This window comes from Acanthochromis polyacanthus, chromosome 4 (assembly GCF_021347895.1).
Source record: "Acanthochromis polyacanthus isolate Apoly-LR-REF ecotype Palm Island chromosome 4, KAUST_Apoly_ChrSc, whole genome shotgun sequence".
Lineage (NCBI taxonomy): Eukaryota > Metazoa > Chordata > Actinopteri > Pomacentridae > Acanthochromis > Acanthochromis polyacanthus.
In genome coordinates, this window is record NC_067116.1 from 29520230 (window position 1) to 29537877 (window position 17648).

General features: G+C 39.3%; 1 protein-coding gene across 5 annotated transcripts in view; it reads right to left on the reverse strand.

The window, feature by feature from the left end:
* Positions 1–2511: 2511 nt before the first annotated feature.
* Positions 2512–17648, reverse strand: part of nlgn1 (neuroligin 1) — a 443569-nt gene continuing 428432 nt past the window's right edge. For all 5 annotated transcript variants that reach the window (XM_051947583.1, XM_051947585.1, XM_051947584.1 and 2 more), the window contains 4 exons: positions 16937–17097; positions 13425–13581; positions 11742–11819; positions 2512–10543 (listed from right to left, as the gene is read on the reverse strand). In XM_051947583.1, coding sequence (XP_051803543.1) covers positions 9941–10543; positions 11742–11819; positions 13425–13581; positions 16937–17097 — 999 coding nt within the window. In that variant the 3' untranslated portion in view covers positions 2512–9940. The remainder of the gene's footprint in view (positions 10544–11741; positions 11820–13424; positions 13582–16936; positions 17098–17648) is intronic.

The window sequence follows — 17648 nt, forward strand, 5'->3', positions numbered from 1 at the left end:
GGATGAATTCCGATTGATTTCCAATTAGTACTAAAACAAAATGGCAGTTTGCTTCTTTTTTTTGCCTGTGTGTGTGTGTGTGTGTGTGTGTGTGTGCGAGACGGTGCTTGTATCTGTGCAAAAGTTAAGATCAGAGGAAATATAAAGCAGCATTGCAACCCCATCGGCACAAAAACAGACCCTGAAGTGTGAGGCAAAGCACCACAAAGCATACGTCTCCGAATTTTTACTGTGCAGTTATAGCAGTGAAATACATAACTAAACTCATCACATGCTGGAAAACAACAAAACATTAAGACCTGCTGAATGATTCAAAGCCTTAATTTGTGTTACAGGGAGCAACATGTGTAAACAAAATAAAAGAACATCTACAGTAAAGACACAAAAAATAGAATATTCAGTTCGGCTAAAGTTAGAACGATATGTTGGAATGAATTAACTCTAATGGCAAATTAAACTCTTTGAATTTCATCTGGATAATTTATGCACTTATTGTTGATCTCAAATTTGTATAATGAGTTTTTACACATGGGTTACTGCTAGATAGTAGGGGAGCGACTTCTCTCCCTCTCTGTATTAAAAGCAAGATCCCAAGAAGAGACATGTCAGTGTAGTGAAATTTTCACTGTGCAGAAACAGCAAAAATATGAGACATTAACTTACACAGTGTCTTGTATGAAGTAATACATTATACTCAGGTCTCTGTCAAAAATGTTGTTTATCATGTACAATGCACAACTGCATGGCTCATACATGAGTCTACAGATGTGAATAAATTACTCTAATTCTAGTCAACATCCATAGGCTGCCTTTAGAAACAGGATGTATTTTAAACTGATGGAGCTATTTATGGTTCATGCATCATTGCTGTGGTGGGCAGTGGATCATGTCTCCTCCGATATCTGAAACATGGAATTGTGTTTGTGGCTGATTTATCATCAATATGTGTTGCTTTGAACTGACTACTCACGTGTTGCTGGTCATAATGTACCAATTAGCAATGAGAGGAAACCCTGAAACCTGAATGTCTGGCATGAGGTTGAAATTTGGCCATCTACTTTGCCGGTTCTATGTGTCCTTTTCATGTGCATGTACTTGCATTTTACCAACCAACAAACAAAACCAAGCATCTTGTATAGATTTTGTCTCAGGTCTGTGCACATTTGGATACAAAAAAGCCTGACTGATTGGGTAGAAAACTTCAAAACTGTATTAGATTTCCTTTTTAAGTTGACACGATGGCACTGTTTCTGTATGTGGCTATCTTTATTTTCTCTCTTAAATGTTAAGCTCCCTAAACTGAAGATGACTGAAAGCTCAAATGAAAGCTGTGTGTAGGGTATTCTTTAAAAATAACCACCAATTAATATTTGTATCAAATGGCAGAAATTTCATGATTCAAAGAAGCCATCCCAGAGGAGGATTTTTGCTGGGTTTTTTTGTTGCTGTTGTTTTTTTTTTTGTCTCACCAGAAATAAACCACCTTCCATTTTGGAGATTGTGACCCATTTCTTCTAAGCCACCCTTTGGAGAAAACAGGTCATCTTGACCAGTTTGGGAACAATAGAAGAAACACAAAAAGAAGCAAGAAAACTGTTTGCCGTGCTCACAGAGTTCTCCGAGGTTTCTCTCGAACAACCTTGGGGAACAATACATTGACAGATACAAGCAAAAAAATAAAAATGCAGGTGGTATTGATGTGACGCGACCATGCAAAGCACTGCATCAACATGCTACATAAAACACAGAGTGGAGACTTGAAACTTATCCACAAAATCCACAAATGTCTGATAGTGTGCAGGCTCATTTACTAGCCAGTCAAGATTTTATTTTTTCCAATTTATGGTGATCTCAGGATTTTTCAACCTAATAAAGATGAGTGCAGTGAGAGGAGGAAAAAAAGGTTCATTTTAACATCTTAAATTGGCTGTGACAAGAGGGAGGCTATTTCTCATATGCTGAATTTTGTCAAAAATTCATAGTGATGTTAAGTTGAGCTCAGTTATGTGTTGGAGAAACGGTCTAGGCCAAGAAATGATCTGATTTTGAAAATTTTCTTTGGGCTGCATGGATCTGAAGACACTGTTAGATAGAGAGTAACAGAATGTACCACACACATCAGTTCAGTTTGGCTAAGGAAATCAAGCATTAACAGAAAATTCATGGAAAGATATTTGAAAAGCTGGACAAAGAAACTGTCTAATATGTCCTCCGGCGAGATGTCTTCCCATCGCACCGAGACCTTCTTGCTGCGTGTGCTCCCCCTGACATGACAGAATTCTTGGCAGACATTTTTTTCTTTAAATCTTAATACGCATGCTGCTGATGACAAAACGTGTTCGGCTTTCGGTCACAGAAACAAATTTAATGTAGCCACAAATAAATTGCCAGAGTAATTGTGAGTGAGAGTGGATGTGTACTTCAGCAATTAAATTAGTCAACTTAGCAACAGCCACAAAAATAATAAATGAAGACTCAAGAGGAAGAAGAAGAAGGAAAAAAAAAAACATATCAGCATATTAAAATCATTTATTGTGCTCCAGAAGAGTAATTACTATTTAACCAGAAAGAAAGACAAGTGACAAATAATCTACAATACAAATGCCAGACCTGCTCACATAGTTCCCCCCGTTTCACATGGCATTCAATGAACAAGTCCACCTTTAGTTTGCAGACTGCCAGCAAAAACCTCTCAGGATGAATCTGAGGTTTGATAGTTGTTGTTTCTGCTGCGATTTGAGGTCAGAAAATGGCACGTTGCATTACATTCATTCGCAGTGCTCGTTCATCTCTCTCTCTCTTCCCCCCCCTCCCCGCCCCCCCAAACACTACAACACAGGCTGACTGTTGACCACGGTCAGGGTAGATTTACACAGGAACAAAAGTGAAGCATCCCCCTAGAACAGGGTTTTTTTAAGCGTATTCAGTCCCGAACCGTGTGGATTTATACTCACCCTGCTAGACTGGTTCATTAAAACATACTGGTGTTGGGATTTAAAAGAAACTGACTGAAGAAATGCTACCTGGATTGGTTCGGAGCTTCCCCTTTATGAAGGATGGACGCACATTTTTAAAGGAGAGTGTCACCAGATTGGAGTCATTAAACTCTGGGGCATTCTCAGACTGTTGTACATTTGCCGTTTGGATGTGAACGCTGTTCTAAATGAGTGCTATTGTAAGCGAAAAGCAAATAAATCCAAATTCAAGTCTTATTCAGGACAAGCCAGACACCATATGACACAAAATAAAGAGAATATTCGAAAATCTCAACACAGAAACGAAAATTAGGCACATTGCAGAAAGAAACCCTAATGGACACGATGTTTACAAGCCTCAGTCACTGGCAAAAACAATATCAGCATATGAATTCCCTTGTAAATGCACTCAGTAAGGAGTGACAGATTTTTGCAGGTCATGTTTTTTTTTTTTTTTTTTTTTAAGTTTACAACTACTCCATGAATCCTATTTTTTTTTTTGTTTTGTTTTTTTGGAAAGTGTTTCACCAAACGCACATGGAAACACACTGCTGCTCATGCATGCTGCACCCACTCAGTGTCCTCAATGTGACCGCAAAGGCTTGAGGAAATAACAGAATTTTCACGGTCTAACAAAGATGAATTTAATCTTGAACCAGAAACTGAATTTTGTTTTAAAAAGGTGACAAAATAGAGAGTGTGTCCAAGTTTTTATGGCACACCAAACTTAAACAAAATGTTTACCTTTCCCCTCAAAAAAAAAACCAAAAACAACTCCTTGTGCTCCCTGTAAACCTGCCACAGCATATAAACAGTTTAAAAGCGGCAATTCAATTTTAGCTTCTTTTCATATTTATTTGCTCATTTAACCATCCAGTCAGGTTTTGAAGTTATTAGTTCTTAGTTTAAAGGCCTAATGTTTCCTCTATCAATGGGTAGGTGTGACTTGCCCTGCATTTAAAAAGCGCTGTTAAAAGAATCCATCGTGCTGGGTTACAGTGGAGGGTTTTAGTATGTTGTGATGGTATAAATGCGGACCCCAGTTTCCTGAGAATCAAGTCCTGCAAAACACTTAATACTTGGTAAACAATAACTTATGGCAGCCTAAAAACAGTTAGCTCTATTTTTCATTTCACTCTATGACAGAAATAGTAAATGCATAGGCTCCAGATGACATCTGTCACAGATTTAAGATCTTGTTTCACTTGGCCAGCAAAACCAGCAGATACATATTTAGTGTGATCACTTTTGTCTCATTTGGGATACATCTTCCTGCATAATATATGAATGACATTCTGGGATTATAGTGTTAATTGCTCCTGTCTAAAATTTAAAAAAAAAAAGAATGAATTGTTTTGAAATCAAAGACATGTTTGTTAATAGGAATGACACTGCCTCTCATCTGCTCTTACTTCATGTATTTTTTTTTCTTTTTTTCCTTTGTCTTATCTCATGTAAAAATTCACACTGAATGAACAGAGAGGGAGAAGCCCCTGCAGTAGCCCAGCCTTGAGAAGTCACTTTTTATTTCACTGTACATACTGTATGAGCGTGTGACAAATAAAAGCCTTTTGAATCTTGGCACTTGCAGTGTAGATGGGATAAAATGAATGAATCCTCTTTCAGTCATACTTCACTCAGTTGTTAGCCCTAGTCTGTTAAGACCTAGCCCTTACTTGAAAACATGTCTGGCTTGACATACGTGTAAGCTGATGTTTTCACAAGTGAGCAGCAACAACATTAAAGGTACCCTGCAGGGTTTATGACCACTAGAGGTACTGTTGAGCAATGTTTTGATAATAAAGGGTTGGTATTGCATGCTCTACCAACATGTACATGGATGTAAAGAGCATGGGAGGCAGCAATGCATATTGACGATTGAGGAGGCCCGAAACAAAAACTAACAATCTGTAGTGGCAAAGAAAAAGCAGACGGAAAGCTGAATAAAACCATTCAAAAATGAAATCTCTGCAAGTGTTCTATGAGGTAGGAGATGCATTTGACATGTCTGTTTGGACATACTGATTATATTTGGCAAGAAACACTGAATAAACCAAATAATGGAGATTTCACAGGGCACCTTTAACATTCAGCTGACTAAACACAAAGTTAGTAGATGAGCCAACATGTAAGCAATAACTTATCAATTAAAAATTACTGGACACTAGTGGTGAAAAAAAATCAGTCTGCAGGCCAAGAAATAGTCAATTACCCAGTTCAGGAATGAAATAAGCTTGTTATGGAAAGCAGATGTCATCCAGTGTGGTTGCCAGAGCATAAATTGATTGGCGCAATTCTTAGGATGTTAAGACTATCAAATGAGCAGATGTAGTGAACATATTTTGTAAGTGGAGCACTGTGACTCTGGTTGCATGTTATGCCATTAATCAAGTAGCAGGCTATCTATCATTGTCAGCTACCAGAAGTGCCAAACATGTGTTTTAGTCTCATTAAAGGTGTTGGGTCCAAAGCTGTGGTTGGTCAGTGGTTCCTCTCTTCTTCTGCTCCTGTGTGTTCAAATCTTTTTCACATTATTTTGATCATAAGGGATGCATTTGTTGCATTTGGCCAGTTCTTCAATCAGTCATGCTGAGGTCTGCTTTAGCCGACTCTCAATTTGTGCAGCTAGCTCAAGATTGAATTTATCTCCCATCACTTTTTTTTTATATTATTTCTCCTTCCTGCTTGTGTAAGTTTTGAAGTTGTCACTTATCACTGGCTTTCTCAATCTGTACAGCCGAAGGTCGTCTAATGCTTTTATTTTCAAAAAGTTGCTTTTATTCACAGATGTAGCCATTTCACCTTGCTTTTGTAGCCATTCTTCTCCACTCAAGATGTCCCCAAACAGAATCACATCCATTTAATGCACTTGCTCACTTATATAATCCCTGATTCATGAGTCATTGCAGCACCTCCCCTCCAACAACTTTTTTTTCGGTCAGTATGCCTAGTCTTACATCCTCCAGCAATCCAGCAGGACGCCTTGTTCTGTATGACAAAATTAGGGCTGTTTTTTTCTGTCGTCACCACCCAGGCTAATTCCTGTTAGCAACTGCCACCATGCATTAATTTCACCACAGTTTCTAATAATTTCCATTTATAATTTCAAATGTGTCAGCTGCTAGATCTTCTGTCACTTCCCTCATGCTACAGTTGGTTTGTGTTCCTCACCTATCGTCAATCAGACAACTGAGCGCATGGCAAGTTATTAATTAAGATTCATACTCGGCTGTCAGACGCTTAGCATGGCCCTGCAATTGCTTGACTATTTACCCATCAGTGCAATTATATGTTTTATTCAATGGGTGGCCCTCGCTTTGCCCCTTTTGTCATTTCTCCAGAGAGCAGCGCTTGAATTTGGTGCTAACTATGTACTATCCCAATCTCTGAGATGCTCCCTTGAATAGATGAAGGAACTGGTTTTGAGTAGCAATTTACTAATTTAGTCGTGCAGACTCAATTGTACTCGTTATTCAAATAAAATTATTTGACGTGACCTGAAAAATTGTACTTAATTATTCAATCTACTGCAATTTCGCAATCCAAAAGCTCAAAGGGTTTTGTAGTGCCAAAAGTGCAGATACGTCAGAATGATTTTTAGCGGATCTAACATGAATGAATGTGAAATGCCTCTGAATGTTTTTAAGATGATCAGTTGAGGTGACTGTAGAGTTGTAGCTCTGACTTGACTGTGGTAAATTACATGGAGGATCCACCAATTACAGCCTACAGCAACAATAAATGTTTGCATAAAACAGATTTATGAATGAAAGTGACTGGCACCATACTGGCCTGGCTTTTCCCATTCCACTCGGTGCCAAAGTATGTTTATTTGAACAGCAGCATGTGTGCAAAGGGTGATGTCTCATCGGCAGGGGTCATCTATTTGATGTCATGCTCCTGATCGGAGGATGACAGTCAAATTGTTGGGTTCACTGAAAAAAAGAAACATTCCTCTTTTGCCGTTTGCATCCTGGAGGTTTTCCATTAGGGGATAAAGTAATTCACTACATGTTAGTCCTTTTCCTCAAGAGGCATCCCAGATGTCATGTTAGTCTTTAAGTCTGAGTTGGAGCCATTATTGGGGTCAGGTTATTGACAATATACAATATCTTGTGCAGATACCAAAATGTTGAAAAACCCTAATTACGTAACACATTGTCGTATGTGACAATGTTTGAATGCATGTGAGTCTGCAATCAGCAATGGGGAAGCTTAGCGCTAAAGCTACAAAGCTCATGATTTGTTGATACACAGCCAGCAGACCTACAGGACAGATTTTCCCCAGATCCTAAATTTCACCCTTTTTTTATGTTGTTGGCATGTGTTTCAAAGAAAGGTATTAAAGAAGTCCCTGGCCTGTGAGGATGATGTGTGATAATAGCCTTGGAATCTTTCCTTTGTTTAAATCCCAGATCAAGCTCTGGCTGCTCATTTCATCCGGAGAACCAATCTGGAGCAAGCAGATATAATTAGTTTACTCAAATTAAATCATATTCCAAAAAGCAACACTTCCTCTGACAGAGAAGAGTTTATCCCCCTCACCATCCAGCTTGTCTGCTGCAATGTTTGTACAGGGTAACAGCAGTCTGCACTCGTTTTGAATGACTGCAGAGTGTGGAGAGGGGCAGGATGTAGTCTCACAACAGAGGCCTGCACACATCTACATTTCAGTGAAAGGAAAACAGGGAGACAAGCGTTTCAGCTTACCAAATAGCATCTCGGCGGTAGCAGACAGATTTCTATATCTGAGCACAATGGGCTTGCCATCTGTGATATTCCTCTCTGTGTCTGTTTTGAAGATCACCACTTTACCCCCACAGTGACTCCAGCCTCTTAAGCGACAGGATTCGACTGCAGCCTGCTTTGTTGTATGACTCATTTCTGCTCTAGTGGCTAACATTGTTAGCTGCTGAGGCTTCACTGACCTAAAGATGTTAGCGATGGCACACAGCCTTGCAGGAGACAGTCAACTGAAGACGGTGGGCATGTGAGAGGAGCCGTTTTGCTAAACAGCCCAAACTGTCACCTCGGCTTAAGCAATGAGACAGTAGAGAATCCACATCGGGGGAAAAAAGAAAGAAAAGTATTAGCTCTTTAAAATGAGGTAAATAAGGGGAAATGTGGGTCTCAGCATCAATGAGAGGCCTTTTCTGCATCCTTCATATACATTAATACCTCTTAGCATGGGCAAACATTGGCTAAAGAAAAAAAATTAGATGCAAACTGTACCATGGGAAATGACCTGATCCTCGTGCTTCCTTTCACCCACCCACTGTGCGTTTCCATCCGGTGTGATCTGTCTGTGCTTGGCTTTGACTTGTATTTGTCATGTATAGGCATTCATGTTTTAAACAGGGCTACAGAGCCACGTTGGATAAACAAAAAAGAAAATCTTCATAGCCCAGAGATTCATTCGTCCACTGTATTTTTCACCCTCCACTATCTGAAACAGTCAACACACCTCCCAGTGAAAAGAAAATTTAAAAAAAATGGGCAAATGGAATAAACAGTGCAGGTAATTACTTCTATATGGTATAGTGGTCCAATAGGTAGAATAGCAAAGAACACTGATCTCAACTGAGGGTACAATGAGTTTGATTGATACAGTGTAATGTGATTTAACCGCTATCAAAAAGTAGTACCAACACACAGAGTACAAAACTAGTCCTTATATACCCAGCTCCACTCAAGCTATATTATGCTATGCAAGAAAGTTTTACCATATCGCCGTCCCCCTCCCCTTTCTGCCCCCAACTCCAGCCCCCAAACATCCACAACCTGGAACTGTATTTTCCCATGGTCCTGCAAGGGTGTGTGTTTTCCTGTAATCCAATCAGGAAGTATGTCTGAAATTTCTCCAATGCAAGGGAGAGGGTGAAAATTATTCTTAATAATGACATAATCAGCAGAGCAGCCATCAAGCAGATAAATTGTCATGCGCATCGTGCTAAAATATCCAATTATCCTTTGTCCCCCAGCTCTCTGTGTTGAAGTTGGAACTGCCAGAAAGCCAGTCGGTGGATCTCCATCTCCACTGGTTCTGTCCTGCTGGCAGGTTTGCAGTATGGACGCCCCTCCCAAGAGAAGAGGGCTTAAACAGCCTTGGTGCTTAGTGTACAGATCTAGATATGTAAATAGGTTCTATACAATAAAATTGTTCCCAATCCTCAAAAATAAATGGATGAAAAGTATTTGCAAGATTTTTTTCTCCTCAAAATGGTTCTGTTGTGCATACAGGGTTTCTTTTTCTTGAAGTTTTCCATCCTTCCTTTGCTCTTTGCAACAATTGTTTTTGCCTTATCTTACATAGCCTCCATTTATGATGTTAAAACATGCCTAAATTGGTTTGCATGGCATCTGCTTTGTGCCCCACAAACAGAGTAATCTGCAGTGTGATGCCAAAGGAAAACAATATCTTTTCTTTCTTTTACAAAGTGCTCCCCTCTTCTCACCTCCAAGGCGTGTCTGATGCTCTGTTCTGCTTCCAGATAATACTGTCAAGCAGTCATTTGTCAAAAGATCCCAAAGGCCATATCTGTCGCTAGAAAGAAAATGTATTTTACTGTACCTTGTTTTGCTGCAATATCAGAACAAAATAATAATAATAATAATAATAATAAAAACATCCTCCTCCTTGTTTTAGCTCGTGAGGTTGTTTTTCTTCAACTCTTTATATGCATTTTTTTTCTTCTTGTCTTTAATTTTTGTACAAAAACATAATTATTCTTTTTTCCTCTGGTCCAAACCCTCAGAAACCCTTGAATATATTCCTGCAGGTATTAACAAGGTGTCGCACAATCCCAGTGTAATTCCATGGGTGTCTGGCAACTCCAGGCTGGCGTTTCAGCTTCTGACATATTTGTATTGGTCAGCAAGTTGGCCTTAAGTCTCTGCTGCAGCAGCGGCGTGAGCTTTTTTGCCTCAGCCATCAGAGTCCTGCCTGCATGGGTGCATTCACAGGGCTATACCCGGGTGGTGGAGTGTGAGTGTGGGTGCGGGTGAGGCAGGGTATTATTCTGCCCACTGCTGGGGAAGGTGTTGAAAGAGTGGAGTGAGGTGAGCCCTCCCATGGTGCTGGGGATCATGGTTATGGTGTTTGGCGTCATGAGTGGGATGTCATCCGGCGAGCGCCTCATGGCCAGAGTGTAGTCCGGTGGGCAGGCAGTCCTCAGCACCACATCGTGCGGGTGCAGAGAGTCGCCCACCCCCCTGCAATCCCGGTCCAGGTCTGAGTGCTGCTTCATCTGCAGGGACATGATCTCCTCCTCCTGAGTGTGGGCCAGGTCATTGGCGGCGCTTCTCTGGGGACTGCAGCGTCTGTGGACGTCATGCCGGCGCTTGTCCTTTTTGTAGTAAAGTGCGGCGAAGGCCAGAATGTTGAGGAACAGCAGGGAGGCTCCCACAGCGATGGTCACTGACAGCTCAGTGGAGTAGTCGCGCTGGTCCACCTGATGTGGTTGGTTTTGGCTGTCCTGGGTCTCGGTGGGGAACGGAGTCGGGTTTGGGCGCTTGGTCACCAAAACTTTGGTCTTTGGTGTGCGGTTGGTAGCTTCTGGTGGAGGGATCTGAAGACAGAAAGGCAAATGGATAATATTTACTTTATGTTCATGGATATAGAGTCTACTTTATGCCACCACATACTTCTTCATTAAAGAAAAGCTCTGCACACTTTGGTGGGAAAATACTGGGACTATTTATTTATATCTTCACTCAGACTCAGTCTTCTCTTCTAAAGTCAACCATTCTTTATTTTGTCTCATAGAGAAAACAGTCATCATCTACATGACTACAAGATGTTGCTCTCTTTCTTGTGAATTCAAACATTAGTGCAACTCTTAAATGTGTGCATGAAGGATGGAGCCATAGCCAAGACTAGCTTAGTGTAAAGACAGATAGACGGAAGAATCAAGCAACCTCAATCCTTTCAAACTGTAAAAACAACTTTCTATATAACCAACCTTCAACAAGTTCTTTTGTTTAAGTCAACCATGAACTTTGGACAGAGATCGACTGTTTCGCTGAGCTCAAAGTATCAGTGCAAAGGTAATAACATCCTCGCTCTAGCTCCAGACTGAAGGTGCACATGGTGTTAATCTACAATCTAACAGGGAATAAAGTGTATTACTGTATTTCCAATAATGTTCAACTACTTGGAACATTTCAGCAAAGACCTTTGTTGGCAGTCATCTGTGGAAGATTTTAGTTTAAAAGCCCTACAACATATTCAGTTTGGAGAATCTTCCATGTTTAGTAAATCAAATTCCAAAATCCAATATCAATGAGTCATTTAAATACGTACATTCATTTCTATTCATATTCCACAGTATGTAAAACTGAACTGAATCTGACAGCTAAGGCAGAAGACAGCTACATATATATATAGAGAGAAGCCCAAAACCAACTTAAAACTGAACTAAAAACTACATTTTTATTAACTAATATCACGTGATGGTGGTTATTTTTGGCTCACTATATGCAAAATTTCTTTTCAACATCGTAAAACCACAGGTCTGTGTAACTAACAAGGAGATATATCCTGGACACTTTAATGTGCCGTAGCTCATATCATGTCTAATCATATAAATGGGAGGTCACCAGTGGCTGGTGAGGCCAGGATTTGGGTCAACAAACAATTACAATGCTGCAGTTTACATTTCCTTTAATAAGTTGCTTGGGTGTAATCCAAAACCTTTACTGTGGAGGGAATGACTCAGGTAGTTAATTTTTAGTAGTGTGATGAGCTATACATGATGTAGTACCGACCTTGGTGGTGGTGGGGATGAGTTGGGTGACCTCATTGAGGCTGTGTAGATGAGGAACCAACTCCAACCACAGGTTGACCTGAAAAAAAACAAAAAAATAATAATAAAGTGGGGAGAAAATAAAGGGGTAGCTTGTATGAAAATTGTCTTCATAAGTGCATACTCAAGTCAATATAGAATTCTGTTAAGATGAGAATACAGTTATATTTCAATACGATGGTAATAAATCAGAAGCTTTGCTTCCTTGGACTTTAAGTAAAATTAGGAGATAAAGGAATTATACAACAGAAAGATCAACAAACTGACTTCTTGCATCTGTAGGTCATAACTGGAGAATATTTAAACACAAAATTCAATTAAATTCCATTTTATTCAGCACTAAATCATGACATAGTGTATCTCAGCACGCTTAACATTTAAGTTCAAGACAAACCCAACAATTCATCCTTGAGAAGCATTTTACAACACTGAGGAGAAAAAACTCCCTTTTAAAAGCAAGAATCCTCCAAGAGAAGCTGACTGTTTGCCTCGACTGGTTGGGGTAAGAGGAGAGCAGAGAGAGAAAAGATAAGCCTTGAGATAAGAAATAGGAGGATAGCTGTCATGATATGATATGAGGGTCTCTTTAGGTTACCTGGGTTCACTGAACTTGACAACTGTGATCCTGGATAAGCGGTATCACAAAGTTTCCATCAAGCTCAGTGGACTCCGAGTTTTTCTATCCATTGACTCACATTTGTGTGGCAGAAATACTCAGCATTCACAGGGCTTAAATTGGGCGGAAGCTAACAAGAACTCATCTCCTCCTTCACCTCCTTTAGTGTTGCATCATCACCAACTCGTAAATAACTCTTGAAATTTACTTTCAGATGCTGTGTAGCACTGAACAAACATCTGCAGAACATTGCTTTCTTTTGTTTGACTTTATCAAACAACAATAGCATCAAACAGAGGCAGAATTTTGATTGTCACCCCATGGACAGAGGGGCTGAATGCAATTTACGAATGCATAGCAGGTGATTTAATTGATTTTTGCAATCTTCTGACATGTCATTCTGATTGTATGTCACCTCATTACCCTAAATGTTTCGTTTTTCTTCTTCTATTCACGGTTTCTACAATGAAATTATCATCAACAAAGCAGTCAAAGTCAGCACCATCAGAGCTGTGGGTGCATTTTTATATTCAGCAGGCTTTGTTTTTTCTGAATAATTACATTGTATTTAACATTTTTCCTTTAAAGGTACATAAAGTATATTTATGAATAAAATTAAATACAATTTAAAAGAGAATGCTCCAACTTCTTTCTGGTGAAATCTGGCTATTGTACTCTGAAATACCATCAACAGGTGAGTGGATTTTAGTTTGTGATAAAACATTCAGAATATTCTGAAAAAGTTGTCTTTCCCAAACAATCTTTGTTATTCTGGATAATCCACATCCACAGAACAGTGTGTGAAGTTCTATCTAGAGTTACTTTTTATGGAAAAAAGAAATGCCCCTATTTCTACTGTCCACAGCATAGGTTACCACTGTGATTTGCATTGATTAAAAGTGAGGCAGTTAATAAAAGCCCCAAAACAGCAGGGTTTTCAAAATGTATGTATTCCATTTTAGGGATCTATGTCAGTACTGAAAATGTTAACATCCAAACAGTAAGTGCAGTCAGCAGGACAGTATATACCTTGTTTGCACGGTAGTGCTCTTTGACCCGGGGCTTCAGGCCAATGTGTAGGTAAAGCTGGTCTTTCTGGTTGTAGCGTGTCCATGCAACTTCTTCAAAACGATTGGGCTTGGTGTGGATGAACTTGGTGTCCTGGGGGACCGGCTGGTTTGGGTCCCTGTGAAGAAAGCACAAAGGAGAAAAACTTTTCCAATGAGAAAAGTCACACAGAGGTGAGATTAGCTGACGGCCCTATAGCTCAGTACCACTGAAGTCCCTTTGAACGCTGCAACAGAAGACAGAGAAAACCTCATGGATGATGCAGTTGATGCCTAGTAGGCTTGTCTTCCTGTAATTGTTTACCTCAGAGGACAGGAGGAACTAAAGCTAAAGGCTGAGTGGACCTTTTGCGACACAACTGTCTGGTTATTACAGTTTTCATTTTGACCTAAGTGTAGCATCTGCCTGAGGCTAATCAGTATAATTATGAAAATACTGGAATGCAGTGGTGAAATTCAGCCCGCAGGTTTCATCAAATTTTAATCAACAGTGTCTGAGATAGCACACCTGATAAAATCCAAAAAAAGGTCAAAAGGGGTATTATCGCTCAAGAGATGATTGGTTTTCTAAAAAATCTGATTGAATGGAAAGGTCTTAAAATAGCGAATAACCTCAGAAGTTTCTCTAATTTGAAGTTTCATTAAAATGCTTAAAAAAAACGCATGTCATAGTTTCTAAATTATGGATGTCTTCTTGGAAGTGAACCTATTTATATATAATTTATACATGAAAAGAAGCTTACAGCCAAAGAATATGTTTGGGCAAAGATGCAATTCAACATGCTGATAATTTCCATAAAGCATATGCTTCAGTGACTGCTATACACAAACTTAGAAATAGCTACTTTTTTAAATGTTATGTGCCATCTATTTTTGTTCAAGATTAGACTTGAGCGGTAATAACACAAGACTTAAATACAGTGGAAATGCAAGTCAGCAGCTCATATGAATGCCCCCTTTCTATTCAGAATAGGAGCTTACAGACCACATTCAACATGGGATCCTGTGCTAAATAGGCCCAGTTGCACTTAATCTGAGCAGAACAGAGCCAGCCATGTGAGCTATTGAGGCCCATTCAGACCTACTGAGCGCCCCATTGTCTGAGAGCGGCATATGGAGCTCGCCAGACCTCATCAGGAACACGCTTAACCATTCAAATTGGTGGCATAAATCTCCCAGGTACCCAGCATTCCACGTCAATTTGGGGTTATATATGTAGATCATTAGTGCCTTTCTGTTCCCCTCAGGGCTACTGGGCAGTGCACAGAAAAAGCCAATGTCCCCCCATTAAGCTCCAGAAAAACAATTACCGCCATGGCTATATGCTGGAAGGCAACATCAGACAGAAGGGGGGGGGGGGGATTTTAATTTTGTCCCATCGAGAATGTCACTCTTCGGGCTGCGACCATTAATTAATAATGTATTTGAAGATATGTAAAGGGTATCTGCAAAGAATACCAATTACACTGCACAGTTCATAAAACCCAATAGCATAATTCACTATTCCTGGTCATCAAATGTGGGTTAACACCAAGGAAACACAATTGCAATGAAATTATCAATTAGTTCACAGGCTTGTAATGGTATGTTGATCAAGTGCAAGTGCAGAGGAAATACCTGCAAATGTATGTAAATTAGCCTCAGGTAGAAGACCTTTTACAGAATTATGTTATGTATGTGAACAAGGTAAAGCTCGTAAGCCAGGCAATAACATTGTTTGTATAATTAGGTGGAATGCTTACGCATGATCACATCACAAATTATGATTTTCTAATTTAGTGAAATCCCACATGGTGCAGCACTTTCTTGGGTATCCCCATGATTCCTTTTCTGTGGCATATTTCTTGTAGTTGTAATGATTACTGATACTTATTATCTGCATAGTATATACTGAATATTTGCACAAATGCCAAGAAAATATATTTTTTAAGTTTATATAAAGTGCAGTAGTCAAATAAGATGTTTTTATGCAAAGTCTGTCTTTGTGCAGCTGCATTACACATGCTTAAAGTCCATAATAACAAACTCTATCCCAGGCCTTTTATTGTCTTTTGACATTATTCTGACTTCGATCATTAAAGACAAGCACCATACAACAGCAGGTGAAAAGGTTGTAAAGCAAACTAACATAACATTCAAGAAGCACAAAGGCTATATGGACTTCACTCCTAATTTCACATTCTTTTTAAAGCATAAACAGGAGTAATACTTATCTCATACCTTTAAAGACCCACTCCAAACAAAAAACATATTTAGCTTGATAACAAATTGATGTGGGAGGACATATGTGTGAAAAAAGTTGTTACAGTCATGGATGAACACATCTTCCTTGAAAAAAACTTTGTTTCAAAATTCCAGGGTTTCATATTTAACAAATTGAAGGAACTAATCCTTTCAAATTGTAGGGTGGTGTTTTCTACATACAATAACTTTCCAATTTGAACATATCAGACTGAATTACTCTAACATTACTACTTGCTGTTGTACAGTGTAGACTTGGTTTACAGCAGAACTGAACACAAGCAGGTGTGCTCGAGCTGCAGCAAGGGGTGGAGAGGTGGGTGGAGATAGAAGCAGGGAAGATTTCTCAGGTTCAGAGATTTGTGCATACTAAAAGAAACAGTTGTATCATTACATCTAAGCCATTCGAAGACATGAAGTGATTATTTTTATGTTAAAACTTCAAAATATGTAACTCTGATTAATGGAGATGAGTATTTAATCAGTTGATCTGTGCCTGGAGAGGAAAAAAGAAACTGTCAACCTCCTTTCGCTAGAGCCCAGTATTGTTACTATTGTTACTTGCAATGTAAAAAGATATATGTAGGTCACTCGACAACCAATAAGAATTTACACTGTTTCCTAACATTAACCTTGGATGTAATTGTTCATTCAATCATCCTCTATCACTCATATCCACATGTTCTAGTCATGCAGTGAAAATCACACAATCTGACTTTATTTCTTCTTCTTTATTGCCATTTGCCTTGACAAGTGCCCTTGTTGGTCATTTTGATGTCACATCTCCAATGCTTCCGCTCTCATAAGCCCATTAGTCTTTGACACTCTTTTTGCCAGACTTCTGATCCTATGAAAATGGAAAGATACTTTTTCATCTGCCTTTACAGAGTGAGTTCTACATCAAATTAGAGAAAATACAACTTTCTTGAAAGGGTTCCATCCAAAAATTAAACAATGGAATTATTTTCCTCATGCACAGTAACTATTACGGCTATCAGTGCTGTCATCAAAGGGTTAGCCATCAGGCCCTGCCCAATAAAACCACTCAGTTCTTAAAGCTGCTAGCTAGAGAATGGGCATACAGCACATCTGAGCTGTAGCTACTTCAGATGTTGCACTTAATGTGCTCTGAACTCAGACTTTGTTGAGGTACGATGGTACTATCCCGGTTCATGGGGACAACATATAGAAAGTGTTTTGGTCCTTATGAGTCAGGTTTGTGTGTAATCGTACCCCGTTTTCGCGAAGTTTGTCCAGTAGGTCATGACCACAGCACTGAGCATCACATCATTCTTGGAGAAGTTGCAGGGAAACAGCTCTGTTGGTCCGATCATGGGAAGCCCAAACACATATGGGATCTCATCTCCGTGTGCTGCATCTGCCCACGGCGGTACCTAATGAGCAGCAGACAGAATCAAATCACATCAGTATTATTGTATTTATGCGACAGATAAAGGACATAAACAGCATTATTTTTTTGCATGATAGATATTCTGGTGATGCACACATGCAGTCAGATTAAAGAGACTGGGAAATACATATACTTTTGAGAAAGTAAAAAGGAAATACGGTAACTTTATAATATTATTGGCTTGTTATTCAGTGTATTACAGAGAGAGAGAGAGACAGGATGAGAAATAAAAGGATGGTAATGACAAGAAAATTGCTTTGTGATGAATGTAAACAAAAACAGACTACATATTACCAGCTGTAGCCAGCTGAATGAAAAATACTAAGAAAATGTAAAAGCAAAATTTCTGGACTTTAATCACCACTCCTCATTTTCCTTGTTTACTGGATGAAAGTGTCACTTCTTTGGCTCCGACACGTTTTGTGGAGGCGACAACAAACTGCCAGCTTTTCATTAATGGCCTTGTTGGTTTACAGTAATTATAGCAAATTAAATTGCATACAGTGACTGATTCTTTCTGGGAATTTAAAGTGT